The following is a 24,141-nucleotide window of genomic DNA, read 5'->3' as shown; positions in this document are numbered from 1 at the left end:
GGCTGGATTTAGACTAGATGCTACGAGGAACTTCTTCCCTGTGAGGGTGGTAAGACACTGCCACAGGTGCCCAGAGCAGCTGTGGCTGCCCCATCCCTGGCAGTGTTCAAGGCCAGGCTGGATGGGGACTGGAGCAACCTGGTCAAGTGGAAGGTCCTGCCCATGGCAGGGGTTGGAACTGGATGGGCTTTAAGGCCCCTTCAAACCCAAACCATTCCATGATTTTATGGCCAGTGTCACAGAAACATGCTCCTCCATGCTGTGGGGAACTCTTTGTACAAAGCTACCATGGATGCAGTAGCTGATGAGACACTTGGGCTGCTGATGGCCCTTGGCAAAGAAACCCAAAGGAACCTGCACTTTCCTTTTGGAAGAGCTCACCTGGCAGAAATGACATGCCAGGGACTGGGATACTGTTTGAACAGGCAAGGGCATACCTGGCACCTGCACTAAGTACCTCCCCTGAGAAAGCAAAGCACAAACTAACTGAACTAGCACTGGGTTACCCCTCAGATAAGGATTGCTTGGGCACCACCATGGACAATTCAGTGAGCTCACTGAGTATTTTCCAATCTGTATATACACACAGGAAAGGAGAGGACATTTCCTCCTTCAGACTGCTCCTCCCATCACTAGCACAGCAACCCTTCAAAGGGGATCATTGCAAAAGTTGTTTCTTAAAGAAGCTGGGTCCTTATCAGGTATGATAAATCCAGAGCTGCCATGAGCTGGGCTTGCTGAGAATGCCAAGGTGAAAGTGCTGGTGTATTTGTCATCAAGTTAAGCTTGTAGCCTGCTTTCAACATAACCCTACTCTAGAAAAACAACATATTCTTTCATCAGAGAACAAAGGCAGGCTCTCAGAACCCAGCTACGTGAAATATGCTCAGATGGGTCCAGGTAACTGTTGGTGAAAGATGAAAAGCTTTGAAGTTCTTGGGTCTGGTGACAAAAGCTGTGCCAGGTGAGGAAAGAGCCGCGGCTCACACACTGCTGCTGCGCACTGAGCTGCCACCTCCCTCTCATGGGGATTCACTTCCTTCTTCCTCCCCTTCCTGTTACCCTCATGTAAAAAGCCCCCAGAGCAGAGCAGGGACAAGACTGGCTGTTTCAAACAGTTCAGGAAAGTAATCTAGAGCATTGCTTTCAGTATTCATAAAGCCAGTATTAAAAAAGCTTATTTGATGCAAAAGATCATTTATAATTATCACGAAAATGACAAGATTAACCTTACCTGCAAGAGATATATACACTGTCTTGAAGGCACCAGAGGCTATACTAAGCATTGAAAAACCATTTCTTTCCACAGTTCTAGAGAAAACAAGCTCACATTCCTCCCCCACCACATCCAGCTGGCTCAGACATCAGAACAAGTCAAAGACTAAGATTCTACTTCCCTGCAGGATCTCAGGTTGTTGTGGTAATCTGCAACACATCTACTAAAACTGGAGGAAGAATGAATGACATCACTGAGAGTAGCAGGCTATTCAGAAGTAAATGCAGAGTATCATTCAGCTTTAGTATAATTAGTTGATAACACTGCATACCCTTCTTAATAGAAAAATTACATTCAAGTGCGAACCAATGGCAAGGAGTCCTTTTTGTCAGCTGGATGCATTTCCCTTCGCAAAAAGGAAATTAAAGCCAGCCTGCTACTTTCAAACAAAGCGCTGAAGGCATCACAACATACTGCTATTAAGGTTTGCATTAATATGAATAATAACTGTTATGCATTAATATGCATCAATAAGAAAGCAAAGATTCTAGGCTAATGGTACTTTAGCCAAAGAAAAGTTACCCTTGTCACCATTTCAGTACCTAGGAAAAGTCTGGAGATAGTAAATAGGCAAGCTCAAAGCCTAAATATAAATTAAGGAAAGGCTAAAAAAAGGCTTTCACTTAAGAACCAAACCAAGAAAAAGTTTAAGGCACTCCCACCTATGTGTTTGTGTTCCAAAACCTCAGGAAGGCCAGATTTTGACACCACTTATTTCAGAATGACGAGGGTATCACACAGTATTACTAGAGATGCATAAACTTTTCTTTAGTTTTAAGTCTCCCAAACACTTCAACCTTTCCACCCCACACAGATAATTTTATCTCCACCTCACACATGGTTTGCATTTTGGGCTGGCTACCAATTTGCTTTTTCTTTTGCCCCTTGTCAGCAGCTTCAGTGCATTTGAATGGCTCCCACTAGTTGATATTCACACTACATGAAGCACTTGCAGAAATAAATCCTGCATATATTGCAGACATTTATGTCAGAATCACTGCGTGGTGTCAGATGTCAAGGTAAGAATGAGTTACAGAAACCTTCAAAGAACTGTTCGGATACGAATGTCTCCAGACTTTGTAGATGAAAGAAGCCATCTGATCTAGGAAAGATAGCTTGTAATAACCCCCTGTTCAGTGTCTCCAGCTGATCAGCCACAGGTACACAACAGGGCGAGTGACATTTTACAGAGGTGCTCTGTTTCTCCTTGCTATTAGAAAACACCCTTCCCAGCAGTTAATGGAAGCCTGCCCTCTTGCAAGAAGAATTCCCCTCAGACAGTGATTCTTAGGACACAACCCAGTACAGGTATATGCAGGGTGAGGAGTGTTGTTGCTGATAAGAAGAAATACAGGCAAGGGTCATGTGCAGATTTATGAAAAATAAATTTATTACATAACACCTTGTTTTAACAATGTTTGATTTTTTCTTTTATTCAGAATACTTGTGTCATTCATGTAAAATAGTCTGATACAGTACATTGTATGCAAGTTTTTCCTCATAAACTCTAAGGCTCTCCTAACACCTTGCTCCTCTGCTGTAGGAATGGCACCCCTAAACAACGTGCGAACGTTAAAAACGAAATGATAATCATTAACTGAAGAGAATTTAAAATCCACTACACCAAGCTGGTTCTCAAAACTCATGACGAAAGAGCTGAACGGATGCCGCACCTCTTTAGGAAACATCACTCATGCTTTTTTATTCCCAAAGCATGCTCACAAATCAGTAACACCAACAGGAAAAAATAAAACAAAACACTCTCTATGACAATCAGTTTAGTTTGTTTGCCCAACCAAACATGTTTATATCAATGACAACATACTTATTTTACTATCAAATAGCAGCTTTAATACCAGTCAAGTCATAGATTTAAAAACAAAACCAAGAACTCATGTTGGAAATTAATCTTTGGGACATTTGTAATTGCTGGAAAAGAATGCAAACGTTTGCATGTTCCTACAAAAATCTCATCGTAGCAATCGCGTCGGTCATAAAACATTGATCTGGGTGGAAAATGAACCATCCACAAAAGTCACTAAAAATAAACGTCTATCAAAACTGTCTCCGAGTCATGGTTAGTTTGCTTTGCTTTTTTGCCATGGTAACATATACTGTATGCTTCAAGTACCAGTTCAAAGATGTTGTGTACTATTGGTCAGAGAAAGTTGTTACACCAAGAGAACTCACCACATACAACAACAAAAATGCTTGCCCCTAGCACATTTCACAGCTTCAACTGCTACAGACTGTCACTGAAAACAATGCATCGGTCAGTCTGAACCATGTCAAGTAAACTACAGAAGTAGCATATCCACAACACAAACTGTGCTAGCACTTTCTTTTCAAGTCTAACCCCAAAATCAGGTACAATTTGGGAGCCACTACTCCGCTCTGTGGGAGGGGGTGGATCGTGGCGATCGAACAGGTTGGAGGTGAGGTTGTACAGTACATTCTCGTGGCCCAAGCCGGGTTCCAGGCAGGCAGCTGTGCGGCTGGTCCTGCAGCATTACCAGCAGTGCATTGACGGTATCAGGGTGCAGCTCAGTACCGATGTGTCTGATGCGAGTACTGTGGCGGCTGCTGGGAGGTAGCTGAATATCCCATGCTGCTCTGTGGCTGTGATGTGCTTGGTCCGGGGTTGGGGTAGGCAGCATGGGGGTTGGAACGCTGCAGAGTGGTTAAAGCAGAGAAATGCAGTTCTTCGTAACAGGTACATCACACCAGTTTCACCTACTGATTTATTTCAAGAGGTATCAAGCACACACAGTCTCCAAGTAGCTGCACCTCCAGACTTCTTTTCACTTACACTGATTACAGCAGGTGCAGGTATGAGCATCAGAAATACTAGATTAGGAAGTGACAGGTACCACCCTTCAGACATACCACCCTAATTATCTCCTGTGAGCCTACACCCATCACACTCAAACCTTCAGCTAACCCTTCAGATGACTGCAGTACACCTGCAAGTTACACAACACTTCCACTACTCACAGCAGCCATCTCTTCCCCTTGCTTCCTTCCCCTCCAAGAAGCTGTACTGGACTGGAGGTCCAAACAGTGCATCTTACTGCTCATAAGTGCATCTTTCTGATCTTACTCTGCATCACTGTGGAGATTTTACTATACACCACCCTTTATGTGACCTAAGAGTAAAGACAGAGCATGCTGTGCTTATTTAGGCTAATGTGTCATCCAGCAACAGCCTTAAAAATACTTGAAGGAGAGTAAAAGGTAACAAGCACTGCCTTCTCGGTGCAACCAGATTACTTCAGGGGGAAATGGCCACATAGTCACAGACTATAGCTTGGGAGGTTCAGGCTGAACACTAAGGGGTATGGAGAATCCTCAAGAGACCAGTACAGCAGAAGAACCTGCCCACAGAGGGTGTGAAATCTCCATCTACAGAGGTTTTAAGATTCAGCTAAACAAAGCCATGGCTGACCTGATTTAGCATTAGCAACAGTCCTGCTCCAAGTGGGAGACTGGGCTAGACCGTCTCTGGAGGCCCCTTTCAACCAGCATTTCTATTAACTATTTACTGAGTGGAGCACTTATCTCTGAGCAAACCAGCAAGTGCCTACTTCGAGTTTTACCTAAAATGTAGTTATTTACAAACCATGCATTATAAAGGAAAAAGGACTGCATGTCAGATTTTCAGTCTGACATGTGACCACTTAGTAGCCTTTAACATTCCATTAAATTAAGACAATTTCAGTACATTACTGTGCTGGTTTACACAGACAAATTTTGCAGCATTTAGAAACTGCTGTAAGTGTAACTTCTGACCTCTTGATATCGCAAGATATATTAAAATAGCTTTACAGATTTTGTAAGTCACAACATAAAATAACATTTTTTTTCCTGCTGCTCAGCACATAGAACAGAAGCAAGAATCAGGTTGCTGAGATGATGGCAGAAATGAAAAGGCAAACTCTACTTGTTAACATGTTCACAGGACTGATCTAATTCCCTACGGGTGTGTAGTGTGAAGGGGAAGAAATGGCTGAGCCATCACTTAATGTCAGTGGGAATAAGCCAGCACTGCTAAACCACACTGTTAACACAGTGCCTGAACTTTTGTGACATTTATCTTCAGTCTTGAGGGATGGACTGAATCGCAGCTCTGGGTCACCCACCTCCACATCACAAATACAGGAGGCACTTCAGAGAGCAAAAGATCTCTATTCTTTTTGCCCAAGTGGGGCTCCTGCATGTAAGAAACCATCACAAATTCAGTGATTTAAAACCTGACTATTCATGTCAGTTGTGAACACTGTCTGCATCCTGACTTCTAAAATAGATCTTAAGACAGAAGCAGTTAAAAATCACCAGATTCTTTCATGACACCCAGTGCAACAAATGGCTTTTGTTTAAGAAGATATATAAATATCCAATCCTTCCTAAATACCATTAAGCACCCAGAGGGTTATCACAAAGAAAAGCCTGGAGCAGTGGACTTGTTCTAGCCTGTTTAATCCCCTTGCCTTTGGAAGTGTCACACTGCATATTTAAACAGCAAGGCAAGGAAGTCTCCGTGCCATGTGTCTATTATTTTTATGCATGGCAGAAAAAGATACAAGGTCAACTTGCTTTGCAGGGGGTAATTCAGCTTCTGAGTGGATGGAGAAACTGTCTTAGTATGCCTTGCCCAGGAGATGGCAATCCTTCTTCACAAGCTTTATATGGGCAATTTGAGCAAATTAAATGAAGAACAAAGGAGCAGGTGTTTGATTAAAACAGAGGGCTGCATTGTAGTGTTTGTTTGCCATCTCCTCAAATTGCAGGCTCAGAAGCAAAAAATGCCAGGAATTTTGTTCAGGAAGACCTGAAACCACCAATAGGCAACTCTAAAACTGCTTTTATTCTAGTGCCAGCAAGTTCATGGTCTCCTCCCTTTGATTACCATGTTTTCCAAATACGAGAACAAATCTACCGCCTGCATTCTTGCGAGACTGGGGAAGAGATTTGTTTAGTTCTTTCTGAAAACCAGGTGTTTTGCCTCCTAGAGAGACTGCAAAAAGATTAGTTGGGAGCAGTCATGTTACCAATAAGAGCCCCTCAGATAGCAAAGTAGCAGTTGTCACTGTCTCTAGGCAAAAACATTTGGCAATGATGGCTGTTACAAGGGCTGCCCCCAGCTATAGTCCTGGGATGGATACCTGAGAGTTCGAAAGTTCTGATGAGCATGAGCTGAAAACAAACCAACATCAGCTCTTGCAGAAGCAATTTGAGTCTTCTGACCTCTCAACTAGCAAACCTCAGCTCTTGCTCACAGAAGCAGAAACTGAAGTTTGTTCAAAATGCCAAGCTGCAGCAGCAAAACGAGGTGAAGGGCGTGTAAACACAGCATGCAAACAGGGCTCCCTGACAGTACCTGCAACCTCTGCACCAATCTGCTTAGGTACGTGACTCAACACAAGGGGAAGATTCAGTTACAGCTGCATTTGCCTGCTTAGAAACACACACAGAGAACTAAAGTGTTAGAGCGAGCCAGCTAGAAGGCCAGAACAGCAATCGACTGCAGCTTGCTAAACTGAAAGGGGCAAAGCTCCCTTAAGAGTGCTCTGTGATGCATAATACAACTAAAGATGTTTATATTTAGAGGCACCCCACACTGCAGCGCTGCAGTCAAGGCTGGCCACTGCTTCAAATATTTCAAACACCTCTAAAAATTTACATCATTCAAGGAAAATGACTTAAAAACTGATGTGCTACCAATGTCCTAGGAGAAACTGAGCAAAGGCACTTGTGAACTAGATGAAGAGCCTCACAAAAAAGCTCCTGAAAATGACCTTATATTACATTTTCAGTGCTTTCAAGTTTTGCTCAATGCTGAAAGTATACAGGTTTAGATGAGGGTAATGCCCCCCCCCACAGCTTTTGAGAATATCTGGTACTCTCAGGGACGAGCTGAAAAGCAAGACTTCAAAATCCACTGGTGTCTCCCCATGAACAGTGTCAAAACTGTGAACAGCAAATTGACAGCAGAAGTTTTGCTGCCACCATTCTTTCAGGTTTGCTACAGAATATAAGCATAGCTAAGTGGCTTCCCAATGTTAGGGTCCCAGTTTTAGATACTAATCTTTAACTGAAAACACTGCCAGTAATTTCTGACTTCCCCATCTTTTGATTTCATCAAAGACACTGTTCCAACTGGCCCTCTGTACGATGTATTATTCCATGTGAACCAGTATGTAATAGTTCCTGCGGGCTAACATTTCCACCAGCATGTCTCCTCTTGAAATCTTCTATTCCCCAGGCTTCCAAAATCTACCCCCTCTACAACTGCTCCTATGCGTATCAATCCTTGTCCCTCTTTTGCAGTTTCTTAGCTTGCATTAACTAACGGTTGTGTCCTTAATTCACTTCTCCCCAGTCTGCAGGACTAACATCATCCAAACTCACAAATTCAGGTATCATTCCCTGGGGTGACTCTTGGACATTCTTCTGCTCCAGACTCTTCTGATTTCCTAATATATGACCACAAGCCCAAATGCAGGAAGACTGGAACATAGCTTTCGACTTTTCCTCAAGGTTTTTTCCTACACTGCTTATCTTCCTCACTCATTGATTGCCACAACCTCACCTGTCTGTTCAGGTATATAATACTGGTCTTCCTCAACCTGGAATCCTCCTTTGCCTTCAAAACAGATTATGACAGCATCATCATCCAAAATACTGCTTTCCCATCCATCTGCCCCACTAAAATGCTTGCTTGAATTCTTGTTTCACAGCCTGTCTACTGTAATATCCTTTGCCTCCTGCCATTACAGGCTTATTCAAAAAAAGAATGGTACAGAGCATAGCACAACAGGCTCCTGGTCCACAATCAGCATTCCCTAATATGAATGTAATAAATCAGTAACTGTAATAATATCTGATCCTGATTTCCTTATTGCTAACCCAAAGAGCATCAGCATACCAATTTACAGGCAAACCACCAACTAAATGAATCTGAAAATAACAAAAAATACTTGTTAATACAGTGACACTTTAAAAGTTCCTTTTTTAGCTTAAAGAAACACTGCTGTAAACTTGATAACCAAACACCCAATATATGAATAGAATAAATACCTGATAGTCTGAGGTCATAATAAGTCCACCTGAGGTAGTGGTAGGAGGAACAACTCTCACTTTCTTCAGTGGGGGTCCCTGTGTGTGACTGTTGTCTTGGTTCCCTGGATGACCAGTTCCATTAGTATGGTTATTGCCCTGCTGCTGCTGCTGGTTCTTCTCAATTGTTTAAACACAAAGAAAAATTTCAACTCAAAAGCAGCACGTGAAATAACATGAACACAGGAAACAGTGTGAAAGCCAGTGAAGCATGATGATGCTGTTCTTCCAGTACTTACTTTATCTCCTTTATCATCTGGCTCTTCTTCTGTTAAAAATTCTCGTTTTGGGTAAGGGATTTGACAACCTGCAAAAACACTGCCCCCCAAAAAAGTCTATTTATCACTGTATTAGAACAGAAGGGTTAAACCTGTAAGATTCATACTTCACACCCATGCTACTTTGAAGCTGCCTGAGCCACAGTCCATAACTAATGGAGAAGTTTTTCCTGTCTTACTTTCATCATATTCTAAACATAGTAAACCTATTGACATTTAATCTTCAATTGCCTCTTATACACTCATTTAAACTCCTAGTAGTTTTCAGGGTTTCTGTAACTGGTCACCAAACTGATGGTGGAAAGGTACATGGCCCATTTGATATCTGTAAGGTCACAAAGAGCTATCTTAATCCAGCTTTTGTGTAATGTACAGTCTCAGGACTACCTAAAAATACTCCTGGAAACTCCACTGACACATAATAAAATCACCTTGACCAAAGTTTAAAAAATAACGAGAAATTTAATCTGGCAATTTGTTATCTCATGGTCCACATGAATTTGCTACTGCGAGTACAAGCTAATATTTACCCACCCTTAATCAGTAGGATGTATTTATAATCAAGTCTCTGTACACCTGTTAGCATTTCTTATTGTATATTCACATTAAAATGCCAACCTAAAGTCAAGAAAAACCCAAAGACTGTCCTAAATGCAGTTTCTGCATTCACATGACTACGTTAAATCACAGAGACAGGTCAGGAGCTGTTATAAATAATCTAGTAGGTTTTAATGAAATAATTTCATTTTTAATTAATTGCTTATAAATATACATATCGTATGTCATAAATTCTTCCCTAGATAACTGTAGAGAATCATACACAGGATGCACTAATAGCACTAACATCTTTCTTAAAAGGGCATACAAGCATGCTCTCTGCCTAGTCTTTTGGGAGGAGACTTAATTTTTAATGAAATCATTCACTGTCCCTGAATTCTCTTCCTTGTGTAAATGTCCCTACACAAACAAAGATGAACGTCTACAGAAAATGGATTTAAGTTGTTTAGGATGACAGGAGAGAGACACAGAATTGACTTCCCCACCCACTGAATTTACAACAAAGGCTAAGACAGAAAAATGTAAACTAATTAGATGTCATCTGGCATTCTGCAGCAGAGAAGTGGACCTATGGGCACTTAGCAGTTGTCTACAAAGATCTGTAGCATGCATAATCAACCTGTCAGTGAGTAACAAGATTAGTACTGCAACTAATAGGATCAAAGTTCCATAAAGCAAGAGATTAGTAAGAATGCTACTTAATTTTAAAAACCACAAATGGCATTTTTGTGGTTGCAGCTTTCCTTGGTTGTTAGACAGTAAGTATTTGGCTCACTATTCACAAACATAGCAGAGAGAAAGCACACATTTCTAAAGCATCTCTAGATGCACTGATAGGTTAATAAACCGACCACTTACTCGGAAGTGGGAAGAGGATCTTCCAAGAAATAGGGATCCTGCATAGCCTGTTCTGAGGTAATTCTCTTTATTGGATCCATAGTGAGCAATTTCTGAAGCTGCAAAAATAAAAAAATAAGCAGCTCTGCATTACCAAAACAATTAACAAACTTCACTACTATTCCTGAAAGACAAGCTGATACAAACGCATCTGAACCCAAAACCACAACCATAAATGGCATAACCACATTCTTCTCTTTTGTTAAAATAGTAACTTCATTTCCCACTGAAGAACACCTGCAAAGCCCAGGACACTCAGTTCAGCCACAAATGTTCTAATAAAAACATTTCAAGAGTTTCCATGACTCAACAGCAGAATTTATCGTAGAACAGTTTGGGTTACAATAAGTAGCTACATCTCCAACTAGATCAGGCTGCCCAGAACCATATCCACCCTGGCCTTCAGTATCTCCAGGGATGGTGCATCCACCACCTCTCTGTGCAACCTGTGCAGGTATTTTACAACCCTCATTGTAAAAATTTGTTCCTCACATCCAGCCTGAATCTCCCCTCTTCTAGTTTAAAACCATCACCCCTCACATCCTACTGCAACAGGCCCAGATAAAAAAGTCTCCCCCAGTCTTTCTCATAAGCCCCCTTTATATATTGAAAGGCCACAACAAGGTCTCCCCAGGGTCTTCTCTTCTCCAGGCTGAACAATGCCAGCTCTCTCAGCCTTTCCTGCCACACAGAAACAGGAAAATAGCAAGCCTTCATGTTTCACTATAGGATACAGTGTCCAAGACAAGACTACATACAGTAGGATGTAAGAGACAGTGATCTTTAAAGAAATGCTATACGTTCCACCTATAGCTTTTTACTAAATCATGGATCTAACAAGATACGCAGAAGCTACATATGCAAATAATACACATTTTACATTTGCTATTTGTATTTTCATGGGATTAAATTCTCCTTTTTATAGAGATCCACTGTCATGACCTGTGTCTGAACGGGTCATCTCCTTTCACTAGCTACTAAGTGAGTGTACACAACCACAATGCAGACCTCCACACTGCAGAGAGCTAAAGTTAGGAAAGTACATTTCCTTTCCTCAGCTGTCAGTTTAATGGCATAGTTAAGAACATAATAAATATGTATTAGGACCATCAATCCAGTTTTGTTTTTCACATCATCAGCAAGGACTCACAATAAGTTATTTCAGCCCTCCAAGTCTGCGTGTAGTCTTTGTAGAATATCAGTATGAACAGAATAATTCCTGTTCTTTCAAACAGCTCAAAAAGCTCAAAAAGCAATCCCAGGAGCCAGGAAGGCAAAAAATGAGAAACAATTGCCAACATGCTGAAAAACATCACAATCAAAAAATACTGCAAAATTCTGGCATCATTTATGGCAATTGTGTTGTATAAAGCTGTCCATCACATGCTCACAAAATGTGAGCAAACTTGGTCATAATCAGCAACAGAAAACAGAAACCACAGGAAAAGTTTAATGACTGTGCAACCATTATCATGCCGGAGATCAATACTCTTATTTTGCCCCTTGTTCAGGTGCCAGCACGGAAGTGAGTCTTCCACTTAGCACTACACATATTTTCTATTTAAAAACTGTCCAATTAAAATTTCACATGACAAAATAAAATAATTTCAATGACAAAATAAAAATGCAGTAAATTTTATGTATCAGCAGTGTATGAGACAATCACTATCATTCACACGGACCAAGGTAACCAAGTGGAACATGAAGCATCACTCAGTTAACGAAAAGCAGCAGCTGCATACACCCATTTTCTAGGGCAGAAAGAAATCAGTAGGAAAGAAAAATAAAAATCAGGAAAGTGAAAGTGGGAGACAAACAAAAAAACCCCAAAGCACAACCCTGTAAACTGCAAAAGCAGAAAGGAGCCAAAGTTGTCTCATGCTAACACATCAGTTCTGCATGTGGAAAGGGACCACATGCAAGTAAAGAGGGGAAAAAAAAGCCTGGCTAATTCAAGTTGGGAAATCAAAACATTTCAATTTTTGGCAACGCCAACAATCATTGTGCTTACTTGTGCTGTAATTACTAGTTCTGGCACATTTTACAATAACAGACGTAAACAATTTGCTATGTCAAATATGTATTTTTTAAAGTATGTATTGTCTTAATAAAACGTAAGATCACCTTGGTAAATACTAAAAATGCATTTCTGAAGCTCTGTTATAAATAGCTACGTGGTAAAAACTGGATTGATTATGAGCACTTCAGTTCTTCACATATCAACATAAACGTTTCAGGCATTACATACAAATACACAGACCGCTCAGCAGCTTCCACTGTGCTTGGGTACAAAAATCCATCAAAAATCCCAGATCTCCATCAGAAAGGACTAGTTTCTTCACTTACATAGGCATCCCTAGTATTCCACCGACTTTAAAGGGCAGAGACACTTCACAGAAAGTGATGCCTAACAGTACAACTGCCACATAACTTCCTGCAAAGTTTACTTGAATCATCAGCTGGTTGTATTTTTGGTTTTAATCCAAATCTTGAATATAGATTCTGTTTTAGCTGTTGCAGTATAACTGATCTGCTTGGAACACCCATTTAAAAATGCTCACGCAGTATGCCACAAGAGGAGTACTTCCTCAGAGCAGCTCTGGCTGAAGGATAAATTACAAAATTTATATGGAAGAAAAAGAACTGAATGGAAAAAAAAGACAGCTGCTTAAAAACTCTTAAGTCTGATCAGAGAAGGTACATCTTCCAATGACTTGAGCAAAAGCCACACAGTCCTCAGACACACAGGCCTCGTAACCATCTTCCCTTTTCTCAAATTTATTTCTCTCACCTCCAAGATCAAAAAGCTTCCCGTTTTCTTCCCCCAGTCCTGTCGGCTCCCCCTCCCCCAAATAATGTATTTACCCTACAATTTTATCTTGAAAGCATTTAATTAAAGTTGGAAACATTAAAGGAAGGAGAATGTCCATTCAGAGAGAACAGGTGGGAACTGGAGGAACTTACCAAGTGGAATGCCTTGCTATCTGGTTTAACTTTATGTTTTTCCATATATTTGATAAGGCTGCAGTTGGTATACCTAGAAAAGGAAGAAAATATAGTATTTCTAATACACACATCACCAATACTGCAAAGCTTTCCTAATAGCCACAAAACATAGTAACAAGAACCGTTTAACTGCTAATGCACTAAGCAGGAAAACACATGCAACTACCAACACTGGAGACTGCTTAAAAAATCAGACACTACAGAAGCGCATCTCTCTCACACACGCACACAAAAAGCACACTTTGAACCCACAAGTATACAGCAAACTATCACTTGGATTTAAACTGCCTTTTAGCAGTTTTATTACTATACAGTTGCATTCTGTGTATTTCTAAGGCCAATCAGGGAGACAGATACTAAACCCGTTTTAACACTCTCCTGCAAAGTACAGGTTGCTACAAGACCATCCACAAATTCACTTTTTTGAGGAGAAGCTCAGAAATAAGGTTTCCAAATGGTTGCAACAGCATGGCAGATGCAAGAAAAGTATGTAACAGTACAGCACCAAACCCCTCAGCACGGAAACAAGGCAACAGGGTGAGCAGGGTCTTAAGTGCAAGTATTAGACTCTGGCAATGTGACAGCAAGACTGAAAAGTATTCTTTTCTTTAGCCTTTGTAAGCTGACAATTACACCCACTGTTTGCTTGAAGCAGCCTAAGGTTACCGGATCTCTTCTGCAGCTATTACAGAAGAATCATTTCCAGTACCACGGATTTGGAACCAGCTGTCACAAACTGTGCTCTGCAATCTTCAGAGCTGTGTGGGGTCTTACTGGCATCACCTGCCACCTCATCATTTACAGTCTGTCTCTAGCTTACTCTTCTGATTCACACCACCTCAGCAGGCAAAGTTCACCATCATCAAACAACTCTCTTTTTCACAATCTAAACCATAAACATTTCATAGTCCTTGTTTGACATTTACACAGAAAACCACCTGAGCTACAATAAATTCAGTGTAGGAGGGAGGAGTAAAGTATGCTTTCTTAAGAAAACTCAACTCAAAGCAGACTTACGTGTTTCTCCGGAAGTCTTTCATTAAAGTTGAATGTTCGGGCATCTTTTTTATGTCTTCCCAATCTTTATCTGCAAAGTCAATACTTATTAGTAATATTTTTTTCTTTCACCCTGAGTAAAACAAAGGCTTTCCAAGTATCTCTGTAGCCCTTTTTTTTTAGGTGTTTTAAGTCTGCTTCTCTGACCTTGAAGTTACTTAGCTCTTTGTGCTCCTTGGCTCCTATCCCTTCATCACCTCTTCACAATAAATCTTACCAACACCTAAGAAGTTCCAGCTGCATGTTGATTAACTCAAGAACTGTGAAAAGCAGCTGCAAGCCACAGTGAAGATCACCATATGCCCAAAAGACAACACATAAGAAAAACATATTAGGCATTGCGCTTGCACCCTTCCGGACTGTTACTTCATTTATTTAGACAGGGTTGGGATCTCAGAACAGAAGCACCTAAGACTCTCACAAGCACTATCTCCTTCTAAGGGATTTTCCATTCTGACAGCACTGTCTTTAGTTATCAGAAAATGCCCAGAGGTACTGGGTAAATGTCTGCTGTATCAAACAGAAAGAAATGCTGTTAGCCAACAAAAAATTAGGAAAAAATAATAATTGCATACTCAAATAATATTTAATCTCAACTTCTCTGTGTAGACAAAGCCTGCAATGGATTTAAATATAAACCATAAAGCTCACTACCAGTACCTGGCCTCAAATGTATTATGCAAACTCCTGAAAATGCTCCGTGGGCAAGCAGTTTAATTCAAATCAAAGCTCTACTAACTCTTATCATAACTGTAGAACACTGGGAGCTTAAAAATATTAAGTAAATAAATCAGAGATTAGACAATTACTGTTTAAATAAAATCATCTTCTCTTTCCCCATCCAAAAGACATGTGAAACTTTCAAATATGACAATCATCAATTAACAAAACAAACCAAACAAAAAATTAGCTGCTATTAAATGAAAAGTAATGTTTATTGGTAAGAAATAAAGACCCTTAAAAATCAAATGCAGACTATTAGAAAGGATTACTTAAACCAATCAGAAAACAATAATGATAGTGCCACCTACTTATGTAAGCTACACAAAGCCAATGTAAAACCCAAATGAAGAAAAGCCCATAGAGGATAAAATTCTAGGCTAAAGGCAGAAAAGGACAGTATTGTTTACAGAAGCAAAATTAAGGGGGAATTCCAAGAAACTACAAATACTCAATACGCAAAGGCAACACTTCCAGGAGTCTCATACAGCAGTATAGAAGCGATGAAGTACATACAGGACAAAAAAAAAGTGAAAGGGAAAAATAAGAACAAATTTAGTAACAATATTCTAGAACCACAAAATCCATATGGTAGGAGGAAGAAAGTCCACCAGAACAGTAAAGAAAATTATTATTAACAGACAATGGACAACAGCAAAGAACACAAGCAGTAAGGAGAAAAATGACCAAAAAGTAAAAATAAGGCTGCCGTTATTCTAGCACCTGCAATCAGATGAACACTAGAAGACAAAGCATTAACTGAAAAGATGCAAGACAGCCTGTAGAAAAACAAGATATGACCAACACTGAGGGGAAAATGCAACAAGTGAGACCCACATTGTAATTTGTTTTGGTTCATGCAACCAATTCTTTGTTCTGGTTCAGAATAAAGAAATGTTCTCCATATGAGAAAGGTTTCTACCAAGAAAAATGAATTAATACCCTCCCCTACTTCCAGATGCTATGCTTAACTTATCATGAGTTAAACATCTGCATAATATTCACTAAATACATAGATTTTTGCTTGGTTTCATACAATGGACAGTCACTTCCAAATCTAGAATCAGTACTGAAGGAATACAGAAATATTCCTTCTGATTTTTAACCATCCACAATTAAACATGATCTTTTAAAATTGTAAAACACTGGTGCATGTATACACAAAGAGTGCTATCAATAATAGGAAAAATAGCTAATATGACCATTAGATGCTAGATTTACAACTCATGAAATAAAGATCGTGTTTGAACAGCTTTGTTGCTTCTGTCAGCTGCCACCTTCACTTGCAAAGAAAGCAATACAGATATCTTTCTTTGAACAGCAGTGAAAATAAATAAATACAGTATGTACCTGCAGGAAATCCCATTACATTGAATATTCTGTCCAGCTGGTCATGGTGATAAGGATTACTAGTTTTGATATCTTCTTGTCGACAATGGAATATTGGTTCTGATGTTAGCAGCTCTGCAAATATACACCCTATGGCCCAAATATCTTGGAAAAAGAACAGAAATCAAAAAATAAATCAAATTAATCTTTCCAAAAGCATCTTGGGGAGGTAGAATGTTAGTTTTTAGCTTATCAGAGATAAGGTCCCTGAGCTGAAAATTTTGAGTTTCCACTGCAGAAGTGCAAGACTTGCTCAACTTTTCCTTTTAGCTACAGAGGCAGTACACAATCCAGTAACTACGCAGGAGCTGAATGTGTCATACAAGTTTTTTTAATGGGTTTTTAAAGCATAGCTCTTATTTATTGATGGAAAAAAAGATTCTGACAAAGAACTAGGAAAAAAAAAAAAAGAAAAAAAAAAGGAAGCTTTCTGGGTAACTGTCCACACATTATACACAAGAAAAAACAACAACCAACATCTTGCCCATTCACTGCCATATTGTCCCAGCCAAGAAGTACACCCTCTCTATCAACACTGGATTTAGTAAGTATTAAATGACCTAAAAAAGCCAAGTTGAAAAGCAGTGATACTAAAATAAGCCAAATGCTATGTATAAAATCTTGCAGAAAGGGAGTAACAAGAAGAACTAGGCCATGCCCATATACCTCACCCCTTTTTTCATAGCATTCGTTTAAAACAAATGAGAAACCCCAAAACCTGTTTAACTGCTGTTCCAGTCTGCAAAACCAGACAGCCTGACTTCTCCCAGTTTTGTAGATATTTTTTCCTAGTATACACAAATGCAATTTTTAACTTACATAAAGTAATGCTACACTGAACCTTGAATGAACAAGAAAAGGTCATGAACAAGGACAAAAGCAAATGATGTAAAGAGCATAACCCCATTACTCAGTGTTTTCATACAGTCAGTTTTTATCTACGCTGAAACAAATGATGTACTAAAGGCTATGCCTGTCCATGCAGTTTCACATGCTGCAAGCAGAAGAAAATGCCAGTAAAGTGAAGGACCATGCAAATACAACAATTAAAGCAGTTTAAGGGAACATACAAAGAAATGTATTTGATCTACAGAAGAAATACAGTATTAACAGAAAAGCAAATGAAAATACATTAAGGCAAACATTTTAGAGCTTCTGACAAAAACACCGACATGGTCTTAAAAACAGAAAACAATGCCTAGGGTCTGAGGAAAGAATTTCAGGTTATAGAAACAACACGTTTGCTGACACACAACCTCCATGTTTGTGCAGAGTTAAGTGGAGCGTTGCAGAAGTTACTTCCCCGAGAATGACTGTCAGGCTTTAATATATCTTTTATACCAGCTAGCAAGACATAAACTTCCCAGTCCTCTTCTCTACAGTGTCTCTTCCTTACATGGCAAAGCTGTTGACACCCACTAAAGGCTAGGCTATTCCCCCTTTGCTACATCATAGCTGCTCATCATAGCTGTCAGGGATCCCTTACCTGGGAAATGACAAGAACAGGAACTAGTGGAGTGAAGTTAACTGTGCCATGACAAAGCTCTTTAAATGCAGACTGGCAATTACGAATTAAGTGGCAAAGAGGACGCAGCATTAAGCTGATGTAACTGATACCATCCTCCCAGCATCTGTATTCTCCGAGGCTTGATTTTTTTCTGGATATGCCTGATGCAGCATCATACCTAACCTGTTGCACAACTCACCACGTCTTCAAGCAATTCCCATTTACACTTATGGTTTGAAAAACAGAGGCTAAAATGTAGCTTATCTTTACATCTTAGTTTCACTGCAGCCAGCATATTCTCCATTCTGTACATTCCTTCATGTATTTATTTAAACTAGGTTAAAACCTCTGTGATAAAATTAATGTACTGTGCCTCATCATCATTATCTGGATTCTACTAATACTTCAAAGATGCATCCATATTTTGTATTGCCTCTAACAATGTTTATTGAAGTCTTGTATGAAAGCTACATAAACTTACACTGTATCACAGGGCACGTGGAGCCAAAACCCAGAAACATTTTATTCCTACATATAGCCAGAGACCATAATAAACTAAACAACTTGTCAAAGTTAAGTATTTAAGAACTCAAGAACATACCTTTAAAACAGCTAGTACTGTTCTTTGTACTATCTATCAATGCTTCAGTATTTGGGTACACTTTACATAAAGAAAAAGTAGTAAGTTTTTGTCCAGTTTACTTACCAATAGCTTTGGTATAATGCCTGGCCCCAAGAAGCAACTCTGGAGCTCGATACCAGAATGTTACAACTACTGGATCCAAGTCTGCTAAAGGCTTCAGAGGTGAATTAAATAATCGGGCAAAGCCCATGTCAGCTGCAAAATTCAAAGACAGATGCTTTAAAATTAGAGGAAAACTACCCTTTTTTCTTTAACAAACTGATTGAGTGTACTTGTTAGTGCTACCATCACTGCTAAATAAACTGCAAATGCAGACTGTAGCAGATATGAACTCTGGGAGATTTTCTTAAAGCTTTTGTAGAAGCTACAGGATATCATCACCTATAAAGTATATTATTATAAATCATTACTAACATGAGCCATTTAGAACACAGAATTAACCACTGTTCTGGAAAAGCGCATCGACTCACTTCTCAGGACACTGGTAAATCCTGACTCATTTTATCTGATATTCTCTGGTAAAATATTCCATTATTACAGGATGGCCTTTCAAGAAACAGCATTTTAAACGTGAGCAAAGTGCAGGTTCTGCAAAGGTTAGAATGATTTATAATACATACGTGCAGATCACAAAAGCTCCCTCCTCATGAACTTAGCTATAGCAAGATTTTCTTCACACAAAACCAGCAACTAAGCCTAGAGCATCTGCCTTCCTGCTTATTTTCTGTCAAGAAGTATTTCCAGTATCAAGAACCAGTACTAAATAACATAGAGGCTATGATTTTTAAACTGTTTGGGGGCATCATGTCATTAAAACCTGCTTTTTATAATTGGTAGTATACAACTGCCTAGAAAGCTGTGTGAACTACCAAATATAAGTGACACAGGAGAACATGGGCAGAGACTAAAATAGGCACCTTCTCCCCACCAAATTACTTTCCCAACCCACCACTCCCCAAATCCCAAAGCAGAGGGACTCTGTGGTGCAGGGATACACACATCTGCTGAGAAGACTTGAATGAAATGAAATGAGTAGCCATTCTGAGGGAAAAGGACCTACACGCTATATAGCTCAGTGGTTAAGGGAAAACTGCAGTGTAAACATGGGTCTGTAACTTGACTGCACAACACTTAATAATTTTTTCATAGGCATTCCTATTTATGATTGTTTTAATGCATTTAAGAAGAGAAACATTTTACAGTTTTCTATATTAAAATACTGATTACTGAAGATATCAAGTCACTAGTAACTATGAAAAAAATACGGAAAAGTTGTTGGCAGAAAATAAATTTATGACTCAAAATGACACAAAAAGCCTGTAAAAATTATTTTAAGTTAAAAGACCATTTATGTATTTTTTAGAAAACTTAGTTACACTGGAAAAGTGAAAGCCCTTGGTATGGGTATAACTTCTGCATTCTTTTCCTGCTGTGGTAGTATCTTAATAAGAAAAATCTACATTTTGACAACACACTTAGAAATCCAGGGTTCCCCTTCCTCTTTCCCTGATGGGAATGGATGGCTCAGAGGACTGGTGGTCCGATACAGAATCTTTCACCTGTCCATTAGCAGAGTCTGACTAAATTTAGCTGTGTTTTAAGTTATTCCCAAATTAATCGCAACTATAAATTGAGAAATAAATGGGTGGTCTATGTGTAATTACTAGCAAGTAGTTGTGTACAGCAAGTATCACCACCACAGTTGAAAGTGAACATGCCAGAGTATGACCTACGTTCTCAGTTTGGGAAGTAACCACTCCCTGAAGAATAAGGTAATGGGAAGAAATTTTCCCTTCTGCTGTCTGTGCTGTACCTGTTTTGTACAGAAAGGAACTTCAATCTCTACTGTCAACCTTAAAACTTGGAAGGGCATTAATAACTTTCAGGGGAGGATCTGAAGGAGTGTTCTGCCTCAGCCCATCTGCTCCCTGGATTTCAAAGGACAAGGGAAGGACTAGAGCAGCACCGAACACTCCAACAAAATCCTGCCCCGAGTCATTACACTAGTGATTAACAATATAATTCAGATAAACAAAAACAGTAAGAGTACAGAGCCACAATGCAGAATAATCTCATAAAAGAAAGCCAGAGGGATGAAAAAGATGAACTAGCTTTAAAAAACCCTTCCAAATGGGGCTGCATTACCATAACAAATATAAGCAGGCTGTGCATTAGCAGTCTGCTATCAAAGCACCGCCACACTAATGCATAGCCTGGTATAGCTTATTACTGTTAGACTACAGTTAATCTTTATTTATTTGTTTATTTTAAAACAATGGAAGCTTTACAAATTATCATCTCACTGTGAACAGTAACTTCCACCAGAAAGTTACAATAGTGGGGAAAGTGTTGGGGAAAGTGTTCCTACCCTGGTACACCCCAGTTTGAGCATTTAGCAATAGTTGTTACTAAGCATTTTGGCTGGATTACTGTGTTTTCTGGACTTTTAAGATCCCTTGCATTTATCTCCAAGAGACTGTCTACCCTTTCAAGAACACTGTGCAGGCTAAATGCCACCTTGATTTCATTATAAAAATTTAAGGTGCGTAGCAATGAGTAATTCCCTATTTAGATTTTATAAGCAGCAGCAAGATAATGTCATGGCATTACAGGGATAAATGGAGGAAATGTTAAAATCCCATTTCTTTCTCCTCCTTTCCCCTAGCTAGCATCCCCATACCAAAATCCCCCTCCCCACACAAACACCCACTTAAAACAAAATATAATGACATTTTCCACTTAGTATTGATGAGGCTACAGCATTTCAGGGGCAGAACTGGTGCATGGGGCTAATATCAAGAGGCCCATCACCCAGAAAGCAGCATTTAGGCAATGTGCCCAGGCACATACCAGCATTACAGTGACTACGTGGTACAACTGCACCTTCAGAACATTCTAACTTAAATGCTACACTGGGACTTATCAAAGATATAAACATACCAATTTTTACTCTTCCTCGCTCAGGACCTTCACCCATAACTAAAATATTAGCAGGTTTCTGTGGAAAAAAAAATAAATATACAATACATATACCACGATAAACCTAAACATCAGTCTCTGAAAAATCAGTTAAGCTTTGTTTTGCCAGTTTTAAACCAACTTTGTTTTGATAAAAATGAGAAGTTTCTCTGTCACAGTAAAGCTGACTCAGACACAGGCTCTCCCTGACTGCAAGTTCCCCATGTTTCTTTATGGTATTTCTGTGCTCCAACACTGCGCTTCCCTAACTTACACCCTGGTGTCTGTCCTCAACCCATATGAGCTGGCAGTTACCAAGCCACTGAGATTTCTAGCCAAACTGCCCTAGATCCTTCTGTTAGGAGGCAGTCCTGTTGCTGCCCACCACTCTGCACCCCCAGCACAGGGATGGGAAGCCAGCTCTACAACATGTTTTGCCCAGGGTCTTTAGGCACATTTGCAGCCACATTTTACAGTAAAAAACAAAAAAACCACCAACCAACCAAACAAAAACCAACCAAAACCACCCAAGTGAGATACAGATTAATCATTACCATATTGCTCAATACTGGAGAGAAATATAATCTACATTATTCCTATTTACCAATTCAGACAACTGCAAAACTGGAAAATACTGCCTTTACATTATTCTTTCTTCCCTTCCTTTCTGTTACTAGGGATGCGGGTTAAACGAGCTAGAGTTCAGCTGGTTAGAAACCATTCACTTAATCCTGTATTTTCTGCTGTCCTGTTTCTAATAATCCAGTCTCAGCATGCCTAGTCTGAAGACTCTTCAAATGCTAATGCTATTTAGATAAATGAAACCTGAAGTGCTTATACTGAGGGAAAGAAGTCAGGAACTTTTTCAACTAAAACTGAAAATGTATGCTGGACTTGCTTTGAAGAGGAGAGATACAGATACCCATTCACAGTGTAAATCCTTGACAAACCAGGGGCTTCTATTAGGTTGTGCACTGTAAGAATTTTAATAAGGCAGAGTTACAGCTCTTGCTTTGCTTCCCAGTTTAAATTCATCTGAAGAGTACCCCAGCAAGATAGTTTAGGCTACCTAAAATTCAGTATAAGACATCCTAGTATCTCAGCATGATTTAACAAACTTATTGTAGGAAATTCTCAAGTCTTCCTGAATCTAGTGTAAACACATTCAAAGAAACAAGAGACCACAATTTTATATCACTCTGTAAGTAATTCATATTGTGACACACAAGGTGCAAAAAATTAATGCTCCAGCAAAATTTTCTGTGAGAAATATAACTCTGACTGCTTATGAAAGGCTCCAACATGGATTTTGGAAACTGTACAATCCATGTGCCAATTATGTATAAGGAATTTAAGGGGTTGCATCCCTGAGAGCCGGTTAAAGTAGAAGAAAACATTACAGCTTGACTGTGATCAAAAAGGTAAGATATATCCCATTATCTTTCCAACAACAATCAACAGATGCAAATTGTGCTGCATTAGCTCAGCAATACACAGAACAAGTTGTGTCCCACACCAACACCACCCAGTTTGGTTTTTAATCAAGGCATACACTGCAGGTAAGTACTGATGCAACATAAACAAAAAGCAGTATGCAGACACACAGCTCACAAAGCATTCACATTTGGTTGCTTTGTAGAAAAGTCCTAGGAATAAACAAGCAGTATAAACCTTTAAATTCAGAGTTAATGTTGAAGTTTAAAGCAATTCAAACTGCTAGATAAGGAAACACAACTTCACCACACAAACCATTGTAGAGCAAATACACATCTCTTACAAAAGCTGCTTCAATATATCTGGGTGTTAATAAGCTACAAGCCTGATTAACATTTTTTGAGTAGTTAACTACACATTACACAAGCACTATGTTTTTTCAGATAATAATACACTGATGTAAAGTGTAATTCCCCCCTGCATTTTCACAGGTTCATAATACTCTACAAAAAACCCTTGCAACATCCTCAGGATGTTTTCATCTTAAAAAATTACTATTTGTATTTTGATAGGGACAAGGAGTCATATTCACACAACGACTCCATTATGCCAGATGATTAATCAGCACAGCACTGGGTAACAATTCCTGCCCCAAAGATCTTCTACCCTAAGTTCAAGGTAGTACAGATGAGAAGAAAAAGCACAAAGAGATGAGACAGTGCTGCTTAACACAAGTAGCAACAGCTTGATTCACACTCAAGGGTTTGGGTTGTTTGGGGTTTTTTTGTCCCCCTTTCTCCTTTCAGGATTTACAGAGAACGTTCAAAAAACCCAGACAATTCAGAAATCTGTGTAGGAGTTTTCTAAAGCAGCAAGATAAAAACCCCTCAGTCAATCTGGAATAACCACTGACAGCAGCCCACTTCTTTTTAAAGTCAAGGCCCTTCACAAACAGCTCTGTTTGAAACAGAAAATTCTTACTATAGACAAAAATATTTATAGAGTCACATCACTGTGAAGATACATCATTACAGTTACAGATTAAAAAAAAAACAAAACTTTAAATCGAAGGTCTTATCTTGAAGGTCCAAAGGTTCTCATTCCCAAAATCACTGCATTAGTAGCCTGCAACAACATCATCAGTTGAAAGAATTGTCCGAACAAGAACATCAAACGCTATCCAAATTCAACAGGGGAGAACCTACCAGAAAGCAGTACAGGAACAGTACTGGTGTTCCTAAAACATCAGCATTTTGAGGACTCCTCAAAAAACATTAATGTCCGCCAACAAAGTCAAAACACG

At 39.4% G+C, this 24,141-nt stretch overlaps 1 protein-coding gene across 6 annotated transcripts in view; it reads right to left on the bottom strand.

The window, feature by feature from the left end:
* Positions 1-2,642: 2,642 nt before the first annotated feature.
* The window catches only part of CDK8 (cyclin dependent kinase 8), a 73,355-nt gene continuing 51,856 nt past the window's right edge, over positions 2,643-24,141 (bottom strand). For 2 of the 6 annotated variants that reach the window (XM_061374497.1, XM_061374502.1), the window contains 9 exons: positions 21,387-21,444; positions 18,510-18,641; positions 16,258-16,401; positions 14,149-14,218; positions 13,090-13,162; positions 10,087-10,184; positions 8,632-8,710; positions 8,354-8,512; positions 2,643-3,946 (listed from right to left, as the gene is read on the bottom strand). In XM_061374497.1, the coding sequence (XP_061230481.1) occupies positions 3,821-3,946; positions 8,354-8,512; positions 8,632-8,710; positions 10,087-10,184; positions 13,090-13,162; positions 14,149-14,218; positions 16,258-16,401; positions 18,510-18,641; positions 21,387-21,444 (939 nt within the window). In that variant the 3' untranslated portion in view covers positions 2,643-3,820. The remainder of the gene's footprint in view (positions 3,947-8,353; positions 8,513-8,631; positions 8,711-10,086; positions 10,185-13,089; positions 13,163-14,148; positions 14,219-16,257; positions 16,402-18,509; positions 18,642-21,386; positions 21,445-24,141) is intronic. The other 4 variants (XM_061374498.1, XM_061374500.1, XM_061374499.1 and 1 more) reach the window with 4 other exon arrangements.

This window comes from Neopsephotus bourkii, unplaced genomic scaffold (assembly GCF_033783945.1).
Source record: "Neopsephotus bourkii isolate Nb327-2 ecotype Australia unplaced genomic scaffold, CSIRO-AGI_Nbou_v1 NB_1638, whole genome shotgun sequence".
Lineage (NCBI taxonomy): Eukaryota > Metazoa > Chordata > Aves > Psittaciformes > Psittacidae > Neopsephotus > Neopsephotus bourkii.
Note: the sequence above shows the minus strand (reverse complement) of the source record. Positions and strands in the feature narration are given on the sequence as shown.